The sequence below is a fragment of the Bos indicus x Bos taurus genome, chromosome 24 (assembly GCF_003369695.1).
Source record: "Bos indicus x Bos taurus breed Angus x Brahman F1 hybrid chromosome 24, Bos_hybrid_MaternalHap_v2.0, whole genome shotgun sequence".
Taxonomy (NCBI): Eukaryota; Metazoa; Chordata; class Mammalia; order Artiodactyla; family Bovidae; genus Bos; species Bos indicus x Bos taurus.
This window is the reverse complement of record NC_040099.1, coordinates 23,046,897-23,063,629: the sequence shown is the minus strand read 5'-3', so window position 1 is coordinate 23,063,629 and position 16,733 is coordinate 23,046,897. Positions and strand designations below refer to the sequence as shown.

Sequence of the window (16,733 nt, the reverse complement as noted above, 5' to 3'; positions counted from 1 at the left end):
TTGGAAGCCCAACTGAGAAAAGCTTCCTTTGGTCAGAATTTATTCCTTGTGGTTGTAGGACTTAGGTCCCCATTGTTTTGCTAGCTGTTGGCAAAGCATGCTCTCAGCTCCTAACCACATGGCCCCCTCCATCTCAGCAACAGAGAATCTCCCTTACAATGAATCCAACTCAGGTTTTGAATTCCTCTGCCTGCTATTTCTGCTATAAAAACCCTCTGCTTTTAAAAGGTTAATGTGATTAAGTCAGACCCACCTAAAAGAGCCCCCTTTCCTGTTCCATATAATATAACCATAGGAATCAGAGATCATATGCGCACTTTCCACTCACACTCAAAGGTAAGGGAATTAAACACATGTGAGGGTCGTTTCAGAGTCATCTTAGAATCCTGCCTATCACAGTACACAAAGATTGAAGAATCATAGTGACAGAGACAGGCACGTGGATTTAAAATCAAACAAGTTTGAGGAATAAACAACTTGGAATAAGATTTAGAATACTGCTTTAAAGTATAAACTCCATGTTCTAAGCAATATTTGAAACATTACTTTGAAAAGGTTTGTGGCTTGAATAAGTATTCTATTAATATATAGAAATTTCCCATGGATTTTAGAACAATTTCTCTGGTAAATCTTTGTAGCTGTGGATGTAGTAATAATAGGTCAAAAATTATTTCTCAACTCTAAAAACAGAAGGAAAAAAAAACATTTTATTACAAGATGATTTCATCCATACTCCTTTTTCTTTCCAAAATTTTTGTTTTAATTTTTATAGATTTAAATTCTTGCCACATTTTGTCAAATGTTCATAATACATTAAACAAGTTAGAAGTCAAATAGTCAAATGTATCATCAGGAGGATGAATGAAATTTTGATACATTCATTCTAAAGAATGCTACATAATACATACAACAACATGGGTGAATCTCACAACAATATCCAATAAAAGTACAAGACACACAAGAGTATTTAGAGTATCATTCTTTTGTAGAAATTTTAAAACCAGGAACAACTAAACTGCATTGTTTAGGGATGCCCTGTTGTTGGGTCATTAAGTCGTGTCCTTTTAAGTGTCTTTAAATTCATTTTCTTACATTTCAAACAATCCTATTTTTAACACTGTATTGGAATTAATAAAGTCTGACGTTTGTACAGCATGATTCAATTACACAATATCAAGCTATTGAATTATATTGATTTACTGCTTAACAATTTGATTTCAGTATCTGTGTAATATTTATAACTATAATATTTCAAACAAATACTGAGGCAAAAGGAATTATTCAACTTTTATTCTTTATTCATTTGATTTATAACCAACATAAACCAAGGAGAGATCTCAAGTCCCTACCCATAAGACCTAAATCGTAACATCTTTGCTCAAACACCTCTGGTAGCTGGCATTCCCTATAGAAGGAAGGTCAAATTTTGCAACATGGCAGTAGAGGCTTCCCATAATTTTGCCCCCACCCACTTTTCCAACTTCATCTTCCCCTGTACCCTGCACTTCAGCTATTCTTGACTGTGTACCATCTCAACTTGCCTTTGATAAAATAAAATCTCACCTCCACCAAAATAATACCAAAAGAGAACAATGGTTTTATGGATGTCATGGATTTTTATGGCTAAGAAATTATTTTTAATATTGTGTTAAGTACAGAGGCACTCCCCTGTAAGAGAGAAGGCGATATTTTAGCTGAAGTGTAAGGTCTTAACTAAAATGATTTACTGTGAGATAATATTAGGCTTCAACAATAGTTTCTGCCTTCAACAATAGCTCAGTCAGTAAATCATCTGCCTGCAATGCAGGAGACCCGGCTTCGATTCCTGGGTCGGGAAGATCCCCTGGAGAAGGAAATGGCAACCCACTCCAGTATTTTTGCCGGAGAATCCCATGGGCAAAGAGGCCTGGCAGGCTGCGGTCCCGGGGGTCACAAAGAGTCGGACACAACTAAACGACCAAACACACACACACAATATTATCCTATGGATTAAAGTAACTGTCTCCAAATTGGTATGTGCCCACCCCAGAAAACGCATGAGATGACCTACTGAGATGAATAAAAACATTAAAATTTATGTTTGTATACATTTAATAATAGTTGGTCATGGACAGGGAAGCCTGGCGTGCTGCAGTCCATGGGGTCGCAAAGAGTCGGACACAAGTGAGCAGTTAAACTGAACTAACAGTCCTATATATTTACATATTTGAATATGTGCTATGTATTAAGTATTGATACAGAACATATGTAATTTATAAAAACACACATGTTGGGGGAATATTCAATTTGTTTTAATCACTAGAGTGCATTATTTTAAGAGTTTGGAAACCAAAGCAAGGACTTTGGAATCCAACCGAAACAGTTTCTTGTCCCAACTCTTAACACTTAGAAGCTGTGTGACTTTAGAAAGTTATCTTAATTTAAACCACAATTTTATCAAGTATGTAATGAAAAATGTTCACCCGATAGGATTATTGTGACTGTTAAAGGGGACATTTTGTTTAAAGTTATTATCTCAATCTTTAACCAATATATATTAATAAGTTGATAAATGCAAGGCATTTTTATTGATTGTGTTACATTCAAAACTTTCTATTGCCTAAAGAAGCAATGTACTCATGAAAGAACTCTAAATGACAAGCAAAGTCACCAGTTTCACAGCCTTAAGGAAAAAAGCCCATCTTTTCCTGCTTCTGATGGGACTACAAATGGTAAGGAAAACAGTATGGAAGTTCCTCAAAAAATGAAAAATAGAACTTCCATGTGATCCAGCAATCCCACTAGTGGGTATACATCCAAAAGAATCGAAACAGAGTTTTGAAGGGACACCCTTCACAGCAGCATTATTTCTAACAGCCAAAAGTGAAAGTGAAAGTCGCTCAGTCATGTTGACTCTTTGCCACCCCGTGGACTATACAGTCCATGAAATTCTCCAGGCCAAAATACTAGACTGGGTAGCCTTTCCCTTTTCCAGGGGATCACCCCAACCCAGTGATTGAACCCAGGTCTCCCGCATTGCAGACAGATTCTTTCCCAGCTGAGCCACAAGGGAAGCCCAAGAATACTGGAGTGGGCAGATTATCCCTTTTCCAGTGGATCTTCCTGACCCAGGAATTTGCTGCTAAGTCACTTCAGTCGTGTCCGACTCTGTGCGACCCCACAGACAGCAGCCCACCAGGCTCTCCCGTCCCTGGGATTCTCCAGGCAAGAATATGGAGTGGGTTGCCATTTCCTTCTCCAATGCATGAAAGTGAAAAGTGAAAGGGAAGTCGCTTAGTCGTGTCCGACTCTTAGCAGCCTCATGGACTGCAGCCCACCAGGCTCCTCCGTCCATGGGATTTTCCAGGCAAGAGTACTGGAGTGGGGTGCTATTGCCTTCTCCGGTGGATTCTTTACCAACTGAGATATCAGGGAAGCCCAAAGGTGGAAGCAATTCAAATGCTCATTGACAAATGAATAAACAAAATATGGTAAATACATAAAATAGCATATTATTCAGCCATTAAAAGTAAGGAAATTCTGTGACACAATTTAACATGAATGAATTTTAAGGGTATTATGCTAAGTGAGATAATCAATCACAAAAGACAAACACTGTGATTCCACTTATACTGTGGGGGGAGGGGGGCTTCCCCAGTGGCTCGAAAGGTAAAGACTCTGCCTGCAATGCAGAAGTTCAGTTCAGTTGCTCAGTCATGTCCGACTCTTTGTGACCCCATGGACTGTAGCACGCCAGGCCTCCCTATCCATCACCAACTCCTGGAGTTTACTCAACCTTGTGCCCATTGAGTCAGTAACGCAGAAGGTTCCAGTTTAATCCCTAGGTTGGGAAGAATCTTCCCCTGGAGAAAGAAGTGGCAACTCACTCCTGGGAGAACCCATGGACAGGAGTCTGGCAGGCTACAGTCCATGGAGTAGCAAAGAGTCAGACATGACAGGGCAAGCATTCATGCAATTATATGAGATATCAAATGTAGTCATATTTACAGAATCAGAAAGTAGAATGGTGGTTTCCAGGGGCTGGAGGGAAGGGTAAAGAGGGAGTTCTTTATTAGTTACAGAGTTTCAGTTTTGCAAGATGAAAACATTCTAGAGATATCTTGTACAGCAAAGTATATATGCTTAATACTATTGTACCACATACTTACATATGTTTAAGATGGAAAAGTATATGTTATGTTTTTTTAACCATAATTTAAATTAAAAAAAATTTAAAAACAGTCCCCAAATCTGGTTATAACTAGTTGGTGTGTGGTGTTTAAATAAGAAGATTCCATTGTGTTATGGGGTTGGGAAATGATTTTCATTTATCCCATTAATTACTGCCAAAGATGTATTACACATGATGCCCTCCCTTCTGTCAAAACAAATTTTCCAAAAAAAAAAACAAAACAAAAACAAATTATCAAGCAATAGATATACCTCATGGTATGATGTAATAAGAATATGGTCAGTTGGTTCAAGAAATATTAAGTTCATAGAATCAACAGTATTCTATGAAGTACTGACCATAAGGAGAGAAGAAAGGGGGAAAGAAACACTCATATCACACAGACTTTTGGCTTGGAAAGGTGAGCAAATTGTATTGCCACTTATGGAGAAGGAAAAATTTTAAAGAAAAAAAAATTTTTTTTTTTGAAGAGGTCAGCTTGGAGGACCTAGTATGGGGAATGGAGAAAAGAAAAATTTTTTAATTTGTTTAATTTTAAGTGCTTTGGAATATCTTGATGGAAAACAACTAGTGGAAAACCCAAAGCAAAGATCTGAACTCCAGCAGAAGCATATTAAGTCCTCAAAACAGACACACAACTGAGGCTATGGACGGGGGTACCACTACTCAAGAGAAAGAGAGAGTAATAAAAGGAATTCAAAATGTATCTTAGTCAAATTATTTAATTGTAAGGATACCTAAGTAAATAAATCCATGAAATTTGGAAAAAAACAAGTTTGCCGTTGAATTTTAATAGCACTAATACAATTATCTACAATGTTCTAGTGGAAAGAGTGAAAACAAAGAAACTATACCTAGCTAAGTTGCCCTTTAGGCACAAAGGAAAAGGACAAATATTTTTCAATTGCATAAACCCCAAAGAATAGAAAATAGGAGCCCTTCTTTAGGGGAAAAATGATGATCAGGAATTACCACCAATCAACTGATAGATCAAGTCAGATAATTTAGACGTAAAGAAAACCAGGTAAAAGAATGGATGATATACATTTAAACATAATAAAGGGATAATAACTGTAAGAAGCAAATTCCATACTATAACATAAAGAACCTTGACAATAAAAGCAATAATTTAGATAATACAACAAAACATATAACAATTAGAATAAATGTAATGTATTATAAACAGGGATATCAGTAACAAGAAGGTGAGAAATTCAAAAAGATTTGTTCTTTATCTACCACTAGAGAAAGTCAATAATATGGTATAAAACTGAAATTGTAGTTGAAAAAATAAATATAATTCACCATTGATATTTTTCTTAATATTTTCTGTCAATTTTAGGAATAAACACTTCTATGAATAAGCCTTAACCTATTAGAAAATTTTTGAATTTTGTGTATTTTTGTGACATTTTGGTAATATATTTTATTCTTCTTAAATTAGCATATAATTGTCATCCCAGTTTTAGAAAATCACTTCTGCTTCTCCATATACAGTATGACTATAAACCATTATCTCTAATCTTCTTTTGGGATACTTGTTTAGATGGATATCTGTAATGATACTCATAATTAATTAATGGTTATATCTAGGCAAGAGACCTAGAATGAATTTTTGGCAAGTTTTTCCTTTTCATTTAGACTTCTGAGTAATGAGAATGTATCACTTTTAAGAAAACAAAGTTATTTTTATTTTCTAAAAGTGAAGTAAGAAAAAAGATGCAATATACTACATTAATGTTATATTATATAATGTTATATGTTATAATGTTAACATAAATATATAATTTATATTATATTACTTATAATAATGTATAATCATTAATGAATATATGTATCTTATATTTTAATTCATTACACTGTGATTGAGTTCATAACACATAATTAAAATTATATCATGGTGTTCTTGACTTGTTAATACTTAGATTAGCTTCTATTTTTGTAGCATCTATTATGTGTCAAGCATATGCCTTATATACTATATGCTTATGAAGTATGATTATTAATTCTCATCCAAAACTAAAACTAGGCAAAGTTTTGGATGCAAATTAGGAAATCCTCAAAGAGAAATTCTCAAAGAGAAGCAAAGAGGAAACTGTGTCTTTAAATAAGAAACTTTCTATTAAAAAGCAGAGACATTGCTTTGTCAACAAAAGTCTGTCTAGGCTAGGCTATGGTTTTTCCTGTGGTCATGTATGGATGTGAGAGTTGGCCTATAAAGAAAGCTGAGCACTGAAGAATTGATGCTTTCAAACTGTGGTGCTGGAGAAGACTCTTGAGAGTCCCTTGGACTGCAAGGAGATCCAGCCAGTCCATTCTGAAGGAGATCAGCCCTGGGATTTCTTTGGAAGGAATGATGCAAAAGCTGAAACTCCAGTACCTTGGCCACCTCATGTGAAGAATTGACTCATTAGAAAAGACTCTGATGCAGGGAGGGATTGAGGGCAGGAGGAGAAGGGGACGACAGAGGATGAGATGGTGGATGGCATCACTGACTCGATGGACATGGATTTGGGTAAACTGGGAGTTGGTGATGGACAGGGAGGCCTGGTTCATGGGGTCGCAAAGAGCTGGACATGACTGAGCGACTGAACTGAACTCGCAACTCCAGTAAATGTCAAATCCAGGATTTAAATCTTGCTCTAAAATCCTTACCCTGCCCACTATACCACGTTTCATGCCATCCATGCTGTCCAGGAAGTTTACATTGCCATCCTAGGACTATGAAAAGGAACACAAGCTAAAACATACTGGATTCACTTTACTCTTTCCTAGTGAGATATAAAAAATCTTGGCAAATACAACAGCTATTAGTGAGAGGTCTTTATGATCTTGACGTGGAAATGGAAACTTTTGGAAATTCTGCTGCCACATCCCTGAATTTCCTCCCTCATCTTTCCTCTATCCTATACAGAAAGTCCAGAGTTAAAATCTTGACAAGTAGAATCTCAGAATCATTGTTCAGAAGGTCTCTAGAGGGAATACATATGTGTTGGGTCTTATCCCTCACCTTCACCATAGTCACTAGTAATACAACTAAGAAGAGATAACAGAAAAGTTAAGGACTGGTATCTTCGGAAATAAACGTGGGATAGTCCTCATATGGGCTCCCCAGGTTACTCAGTGGTAAAGAATCTGCCTGTAATATAGGGCATGTGGATTTGATTCCTGGGTCAGGAAGATTCCCTGGAGAAGGAAATGATAACCCACTCTAGCACTCTTGCCTGGAAAATCCCATGGACAGAGGAGCCTGGCAGGCTACAGTCCATGGGGTCACAAAGAGTCAGACACAAATTTGTGACTGAACAACTAGTCCTCTTATACTAAGAGGGTCTGATTGCCTTCTAAAATTCAGGGGTGTTAACTCGACAAGCCCTTTGTCTATTAATCCTCATGGCCAACTGGCCTCTAGTAAAAGGAAAGGAAAGTGAAGTCGCTCGGTTGTGTCTGACTCTTTGCGAACCCTGGACTATACCTACTAGGCTCCTCCATCCAGAGAATTTTCCAAGCAAGAGTACTGGAGTAGGTTGCCATTTCCTTCTCCAGAGGATCTTCCCAACCCAGGGATCGAACCCAGGTCTCCAGCATTGCAGGCAGACGCTTTACCGTCTGAGTTACCAGGGAAGCCTGGCTTCTAGCAAAGGCACCCACTATTCCCTGAGAACCCAAAGGAGGTGCTGTGCTAGGGACTTGGACTTGCCATGGATGACTGATTCCTCCCAACAGCTCTAAATGCCACTGAAGTCAGCTTATAAACCACAATACTGAGACTCATACTTGGGATGTCTTTAACCTCACAAAGATATATGGTATAGTGTGTCCCAAAATACTTAAATGAAGGGGAAAAAATGCATCAGTCTTCAATAGCAATTCCCACTGTGGAAGTATTAAGACATAAGCAAAATTCGGTTGTCTCCGTGACTACTGTTTTGACTTGTCTCTGTAAGAGATACAAAGTATCATTACGCATGGCTGGCATATCCCTCAGCTTTGTTTTCTAGAATTTCTATAGCAAATTACAGATCAAGGCCCAACATATATGGTGTGAGCCTTAGTCACAGACTTAGACCAAGTGGAAATGTACACAGACTCCTTATGTATTATTTTATTCACTCTGATGTGGTATTTAAAAAATAACCAAAACTACAATCAGAGAACTAAAAAACAGTAACTGCTTATGAACCAGTCCATGAATATTCATTCTAATCACTGTACAATAATCAATTAGTAGTATACACAGTGAGAAAATATGAAATCTGAGGCTACCGATTGATAACTGAATAAATTATCATTTTTAAATCACATAACTAGAGATAATATATTTTCTTTTCTGGATAAAAAATTCATTTTATGTTTCCTCGTGGAATAAATAAAGGGAAAAATACTAAAGGGAAAAAATACATGTAAATGCTTTTAAAAAAAAGGCTGAAATATCTGTTCCTACAAATACAGGGAAAGAAAAGCATTGTTCATATTATTTGATTTTATAGTTTGGATATTCATTACCTTGTTTGGTTAAGACTGAAAGACAAATAGAAATGTGAGTTTATGGAATTTCCTAATGACTTATAGAATGCAGTGGACTTTTATAAAATAAACAATAATGCATGAATAATATTACTAATGAAATGTAATGAAATTTCTGATTCTTTTCTAAGTTTACCTTTCCTAATATGAAGCAGTAAAATGTGGTTACATTTTAAAGTGTGATGTTTTAACTAATTGTTGCCAGAAAACAAAGCGTCAATCAGAATGTAAAGCTTCTGAAAACAAACTAAGCTAGAACTATCAGAGATGTAAAACAGAGTAACCATAGTGAGGATAATTTTCAACTGTCACTGATTAAACATTGTTTCTGAATCAATGTCAAGCATTTCCTGTATCTTTTTTAGAACTGTTTGAAGTTACCATAATTTCATACTTCTAAATTTCTGACACCTTTAAGGAAAGAACATAGAAAAGTAACAGTGGTAGTATGGAAAAGAACTGAGATCCCATGCTCAGCAAAGCACATGTGTGTGTGTATACGCGCACATGTGCGCACACAACCGTCTCACTCCAGATCTAAAATGGCTGAGTCGCAGGATGTTGTTGCTTGGTGACCAAACAGTATCTGCTCAGCCACACAGTAATCTAAACAGTGACAGATATGTCCCCTCAGTTTTAGGCATGGCCAGTACAAACAGTAAAGGGCATGTTTATCTTCTCCAATATTCTACATTTTTAAGTCAGTTGTCACTTGCTTGATTTTATCATCAGTTACCTTGAGGCTTCACGGGGAAAGTATTTGCGAAGCTATAAATACATCTGCTCTTTTGGAAAAACAAGAGGTAGGACCAAGCTTCTTTTAGAATGAAAGATAGTCCTGTTTCAATTAAGCCTGCATGATGTGTCTGCTCTGTTCTAGTCCGACCTCCCATTTGCTATCAGTCTCCCTTTCTCTCATTAAACACAAGGAGTTAATTAGCCCCAGCCTGTCCTCTCCCCTTCTCTCTTTCCCTTTTCACAGTAGTAATGATGCCTAATTACCTGCAGCAATGGGTAACTGCAACACCAGGAATGAATCGCTCTCAGTGAAGCAAAGTCAGCCATGAACCTTCAAACCTCAGAATCCTGGAATGATTCTCAGTCTACTTGAAAATACTATTCAAATATAGTACTCTTTTTCAACCAATAAATGCTTTTGGATGCAAAAAAAAAAAAATTTTTTTTTTTTGGTCTTTCTGATGACTGCACCCCTGCTATCATAAAGAAAAACCATCACAGGTTTAAGGAAGAAATACTCTGAGATGTGGGGAAACACATGATAAAAGGGATCTTTTATTTATATTTTAAGTCAATGAAATGATGATTGGCTGTCTCTCAGAGAAGGAGGAGCCTATAATTCTATGTCAGGAGCAGCATAAAAATTTCATAAAGAGCAATAGGAAAGTTCATGAATTAAAAACCTCTTCAAAATTTCAAAACAGATGTGAATGAAAATCAGCGCTCTTAAATACTACACAGGAAACCATTATGCAAGAACATCACCTGAAGGATTACATTTTCTCCCTTAACTATATGGAATCTTTACTGAAAAGAGAAACACATGTTACTTTATTATTAATCCTGGAGTTATTAATCTATATTAGATATCTTAGCAGCAATTTCTTAACAACTCTGCATTAATTTTTCAATGAAAATGTGGTACCCAAGAATGTGAATGCTGGTTTGAATTACTGGCATCCATGTTTATCTTAGTGCCTCTATGACCACTACACAATTTATGTTAGAATTTTTATGTAACATTTTAAAAAAGAACACCTGTATATACATACAGTAGATGTAACCAAATCCATGCAGGTATAAACTCATTGGAGAAATACACAAGTGAAGCAATCTGACACATAAACAGAGGTGCCTAAGTAAAACATTTTAAGAAATGAAAAACAAACTCCCAGCTAGCAATTTACAAAACAAAACACACACAATCTTATTAAGAAATATTCAGATAAATATATCTTAAATCATTATTTTATTCATCAATTAGTTCAGTACCACCCAAAGAAAAATACATTCATATGTTTTGAATTCTAATTTACTTTGTCTACCTAAGTTATTTTTAAAAATCAGGTTCTTAATGTTACTCCCAATATAAATGAATCAAAGCCCCTCATTCTCTATGACAGACTTCTGGCTCATCCAAATGTAGATAAACCTAAGTTCATCCATGCCCATCTAGTGCTCATTATTAATAAAGCAATCTCACCATTGTCTTTAGCAATGCCAGATGTGAAAGGCGAAGGCTGTGTTTATAGATCGCCCTCCTAGAAACCTTTCAACAACGATGCATATTTTTTAAAAAAGCAGAACTTTTATGTGTGTTTCCGTTTCACCTTTATTCCCATGTCATTTTTCCATATAAATTTCAAAAGAAATATACTTCCTTCAAACAACTACCCCTAATTAATCTCAAGAAACCATAAACTGCTTTCCAAAAAGAGTCTTCCATATAAGCCTTTGAAAAACCTTTCATGCACGTATTTCCAATTTAATATACCTCCGTTTGAGATAGAAGAGTAGCTTTCAAGGCATCTCCTTTCTAGCATCCTCCAGGAATACTGCACGGGAAACAGTTGCCAGTGAGAGATGGAAGAAAAGGAGCAAATGCTCAAGAAACCCCAAAGCGAGGCAAAAATGTACCGAATGCCAGATAACCCTCCCCCACCCCTACTCCGGACGACTACCCACCTAGCATGATGAAGAAAGAGGTCTTATGGATCTGATCTGCGATCCTACTTGTAGCCCATAGTTCCCATCTCCTGAAAACGGAAATTGACGCTGCCGCCGCTCCCCAACCTCACAGGCTTCTGCCTGGGGAGGCTGAGATACACTGAGCTCTCAGCGCCAGCGCCTGGGCTTAAAGCTTTGCGGCCGTGAGACTAGAGCCATCCCAGAATAAGGAACAAATAACGTACACCACTTGATTGCGCCCAAACCCATCACTCTTTGTTGTTCATCATGTAGCTGCGGCTTTATTTGTGAAAGCTGCAAGTGAGGAAGGAAGGGGTGGGGGGGTGGGCAGGAGGAGGCATCTCCAGGACCCTATACACCATCTAAATCTTCAGGGCAAGATCTCAGGGAGATTAAGGCGATCGGACAGCCAGGTGTCTCCCAGGCGGCGGTCTAACTAACAATAAAACCCGATAGTGTCCGGGGGCGGGGGGGGGTCGGGGGAACCCCACATCCACGACCAGCGCCACGTTCGGGCTTTGTGCCAATAAAAAGACTCCGTAGACTATCGATCAGAATCATCTATTATCAGAGCGTGTGGCTGGGGTTTCAGCGTGGCCTTTATGCGCGGTGGGGAAGGCGGGACACGCGCCGGGCGCCCAGCGAAGGACGTGGGACAATGGCCCAGTCCGAGGACGCGAGATGCCGCCCGACCCGGGGATAGAAGCTCCGGAGACGAGGAGGGCTGCGCGCTCCAGAGATGCGCTGCTGCTTTAAAATACAGGACCACAAAGACTCCACGTTGGGGGAAACGCGCCTGGCTCACGCGAGTGGGGACGACTTGGGGAAGGGGGTTGAGAAGGGTGGGGGCAAACGAGCCAACGGTGGCTCACGGCTCCCCCTTTCTCCCCCCACCCCCACCTCCTCCCCAGGCTGCTCCGGCAGACAAACAACAGAAGAAGGCGAGTCACTCACCGTGGTCTTGACCGGCACGTAGAGCACTTGCTTGGCGCCGCCGCCACCCCCGCGGACCTCGTCCGGCTGGCCCAGCTGGAAACCCTTCGATTTGACCCAGAATTTAAATTTGGCGTTGTCCGTGGAGCTCGACTCGCAGCCGTTGAGGAGCTGGACGATCCGCTCGTATTTTTTACGGGTCACCGTCTTGGTCTTGCCTGAGTCCCCGTAAGTCCTGAGACACCAGTCCTGGAACTGGCGGTACACATCGCGCTCGCTCTCCATGTTCCGCGCGCCCGGCCGCCGGCCGGAGGCTCCCAGCGCACTTCGCACCTGTTCACCCCGGGCTCATGAAAAATGCAGCCCCCCGCCACAATGTAGGGGACGCGAGGTCCCGGGCGCCGCCAGAGCCTGCCTCGGGTCGGGGGAAAGGGGGGAGGGAAGGGGCGAGGGGGAGGAGGGTCCGGCTGGGCACCAGCGATCAATGCCCTGTGCTACCAAGTCTCTGGTTTCATTCGTAATTGCGACGGATGTCTCCGGACGCTGTTCTCTTCCTCTTAGTGATGGGTCTCTAATATTGTGGGAGTAGGACCATCCTCTGGCCCGGAGGAGCTGGGTTTTGAATAATTAAAATCCCATTCCTTGGTTTATTAAAAATCCCAATATTGACTTGGGGTGGTCCCTCGACGCCTCGCCCGGGGCTGCGTCCGGGGCAGGCAGGTGGAGCGCAGCGCCGCCTCCCCGCGCGCGCGCGCCCCCGAAGCTTCCCGGCCTCCGGCCCCACCACCGTCCAGGAGCGAGAGCTGCGCCTCTCTCGAAAGCAGCTGCCCGGCCTGGCGCCTGAGAGCCCGAAGGGCACCCGGGTCCCCGGGCTCTCCTTCCTCCAGGGTCCCGTTCCGCTTCGGCCTTCCCTGTGTGGGGCGTTCAGGGACTAGAAAGAGAGAAAGTTCTTACCTGTCATGTTGTTAAGCCCATCAAATCCTGCTACACAGGAAATTTCTTAAGGTATTTTTAAAGCGGCTTAAAATGTCATTTCTTCAGATGCATTTAGGCTGAATTCCAGTCCCGTAGGTAGGTTCCGGGAGTTAAGTCCCAGAATTAGCAAAGCATCCACGGAGATTTGGCCGGAGTTCTCTAGGATAGCCCGTGGTACCCTGAACAGATATCCGCTCCAGGGGGAAGTGGGTAAACGAAGGCAGGCCGCTGGCGGCGGGTCTCCCAGATAACGTTGGGGCCCCCAGATAGGACTCCTCTGGTCTCTAATGAACTGGGTACAAGGCATAGAAGTAAGTTTATGATACAGATGCTTCAAACCCTCTGCATGAAATTAGAATATAGCGAGCTGTCATTTTCCCCTTGCTTGGTTACAGTTTGCAGTTCACACGGGAGGTTTCGGATGTCTATTTTCCCCCTGCCACGTCATGGACACCCCCTCCTCTGCTCAGAGTAGCCAAATATGAGTTCCTCCGGACGATTTCTCAAGCAAATGAGATCAGCGGTTCCTCCATTCAGGATTTCCATCCGTTTGTTACAGAGCTGGAAATAGGGGAGTTCCCATCCTCCTCGCGCTGCGATCGCGGCCGCTCCTCTTTATTCTACTCTCTGCGGAGGCCCGCGCCCGTCCCAGGAGGCGGCTCTGCCAGCAAGGCGGCCCGATCAGTGCCCGGCGCCGAGTCCGTGTCCTAGCCCACCTTCGCCCCCTCGTCGCCGTCTCCAAGACGAAAGCCCCGACTGGGAGGAACGCGGGGTGTTTGTCCCCACTGCGCCGCGGCTGGTCCCGGCACTTGCAGAACGGTCAGTGGCTCCTGCTCCACCAGGCTGAGTGTGCGCGTGTGTGTGAGCCGGGGAGCGAGGGTGTGCAGGGGGTGCGCTGTGTGTGCGCGCGTCTCCGGGAAGGTCTCGCGGCGGCGGCTGGAGCCGGGACTGACAGCCCGGGCGGAGCGCGAGCAGCTCCACACACTAAACCTCTCGCCTCTCCCCTCACCCCCCACCCCTCCCACTCCCCTCTCCTCCCGCCCCCCCTCTTCCCCGGCCCCTTCCAAGCTCTCTGATTGGCCAGTGGGACAAAAGTTTCTGTGGAGACGGCTGGGCGCTGACGTCACGGGCAGAATTGTCCCATTTAGGGATCCCGGGGGCAGTGCGCATGTTGCAGGCTGCAGGTTAGAGGCGGGAGGAGGTAGCAGCGGGCCAGGCGGCAGCCAGGTGGCGGAAAGGAGCACTCAGCATCCAGGTGGGGGGACGACTCCAGCAGGGTTTCCATGGAGATTCCTCTGGGTCTAGCCTAAAAACAGCAAATCAGCTGACACCATTAGCTCAGGACCTAATTACTGCTTATTGGAGCAACAAATGAGGGAGAGGGCCAGCTGCAAAGGAAGACTTTTCATCCACCACCACCCCTCCCTGTCTCCTCCTCTCTCCCCTCTCTGGGTGGCTCTAGAGTCCCGGGTGAATTCCCATTAACTTGCAAGATGCCTGCAACAACAGCTCCCCTTCTCTAGAGGCTACCCTGACTGCTTTTATTCCTTTTATTCCCTTCTTTTGAATCGAAAAATAATGCTAACATATATCAGTGGTCCTGAGTCCTTGAATTTGTTTGCCCAATAAATATTAGCCCAGTAGAGCTCAGGGGAGCCACAGGCCAGTAGAAGTCACACGTAGATTTAATATCAGGAGAGGATCACTTTCAGTTTACTGAATTGGGAACTTATCTTTAGGCTTTTCATATTTAAAAAAATATTTCCAATATCTGAAGTATGTAATAATTTGGGATGAACAATTGGACAGAGAATATTTTCAGTCACCCATCTAAATGGGGTATAACTCACAAAAACAATTCTCTTCAAAGTTTCCCTGGTGAGATCAGAGACAAGAAATTGATTCCAAGTGGAGAGATGTAGGTTTTCTGGTATATTGGTCATAGCTTTCCTAGGAGATTCTGGAAGTATAGTTGGTCACAGAGTGGTCATTCATTCAAGATTAAGCTGGTTCTATAGAGTTTACTTTCACTTATGGATATAGCTTAATTCACAATTTCATAATTCTTTTTGGTAGCTCTTTCATTTGAAAAGACATCCCAACTCCTCTAAGCCTCATTCAAGTACTTTCAGAATCAGAAAGACTTCCTTCTTTGACTTGCTCAAGTCATCTGCCTCGAAACTCCTCTGGATAGTGTCTTTCAATTTTTTTTTTAAACCTTGTCTCATAGTAAGACATACATTTTACTTTGGCATAAAGTGCATGTATACATCTCTCCTCCAAAAATTTTATGAAGTATTTTTTATTACATGTAAGACACACTATTTGCCATTTTTCTCCTATTTTTAAATTTGGTAAAAAATTTAAACTCAATTTAAAAAAATTCCTAACTCAATAAATTTATTTTATGATCCAGCAAAGGATGACTGGCACCTATAGTTTGGAAGTGTTTTAGATCATAAGAACTTGCACTGCTCTTGTACTATATGAATAGAGGAGTTTGGTGGGCTACAGTCCCTGGGATTGCAAGAGTGGGATGCAGCTTAGCAAATAACAACAAATATCCCACTGTACAAATTGAATCTTGATTGAAGACTCTGGAGAGTTCAGATGTTCTTGTTTTCCAAGTAACTCCAGAACAATGAATTATGTGTGTGCTCAGTTGCTCAGTTGTGTCTGACTCTTTGTGACCACATGGACTGTAGCTGTCCAGGCTCCTCTGTCCATGGGATATCCCAGGCAAGAATGTTGGAGTGGGTTGCCATTTCCTCCTCCAGGAGATCTTCCTAATCCAGGGATCGAATCTGTGTCTCCTGCGTCTCCTGCATTGGCAGGCAGATTCTTAACTACTGAATTGGTGGCACTACTGGTAAAAACTCCAAAGCAGAAGACATAAGAGATATGAGTTAGATCCCTGGGTTGGGAAGATCCCCTGGAGGAGGGCATGGCAACCCACTCCAGTATTCTTGCCGGGAGAATATCATGGACAGAGGAGCCTGGAGGTAACAGTCCATAGGGTTGCAAAGAGTAAAACAGGACTGAAGCGACTTAGCTTCAGTCACCTGAGAAGCCCCAGAGCACACAGTAAGTGCTTAATAAATATATGCCAAGCTAGTTAATAAAGTAAGGAAAATGAGAGGAAGAGAAGGAGGCATAATCCTTGGCCATTCCCGTTACCTTTTGCTGGAGGTTGTTTGGATAAAGTTGGGCCCCAGTTAAGGAAATCACAGGGCCTGACCACATACACATGTTCATTCTATTTATCATTATACTTGACACTCCAATGGATGGAAATTACAAATTTGAGACATATTCATAGAATATAAACAAATATGTATAACCCCTAGTTACATTAACTAGATTTAGTATATAAGCAAAAAGAAAAAAGACTTACAAAATTGAAAGATATCATATAAGACAT

At 41.4% G+C, this 16,733-nt stretch overlaps 1 protein-coding gene across 4 annotated transcripts in view; it reads right to left on the bottom strand.

Annotated features, from left to right (window-relative positions):
* The window catches only part of NOL4 (nucleolar protein 4), a 465,486-nt gene extending 451,158 nt beyond the window's left edge, over positions 1–14,328 (bottom strand). The window contains exon 1 of one of the 4 annotated variants that reach the window (XM_027525944.1): positions 12,359–14,328. In XM_027525944.1, the coding sequence (XP_027381745.1) occupies positions 12,359–12,622 (264 nt within the window). In that variant the 5' untranslated portion in view covers positions 12,623–14,328. Of the gene's footprint in view, positions 1–11,210; positions 11,297–11,401; positions 11,564–12,358 lie in introns of those variants that run through there. The other 3 variants (XM_027525946.1, XM_027525947.1, XM_027525948.1) reach the window with 3 other exon arrangements.
* Between the last annotated feature and the right edge of the window lie 2,405 nt (positions 14,329–16,733).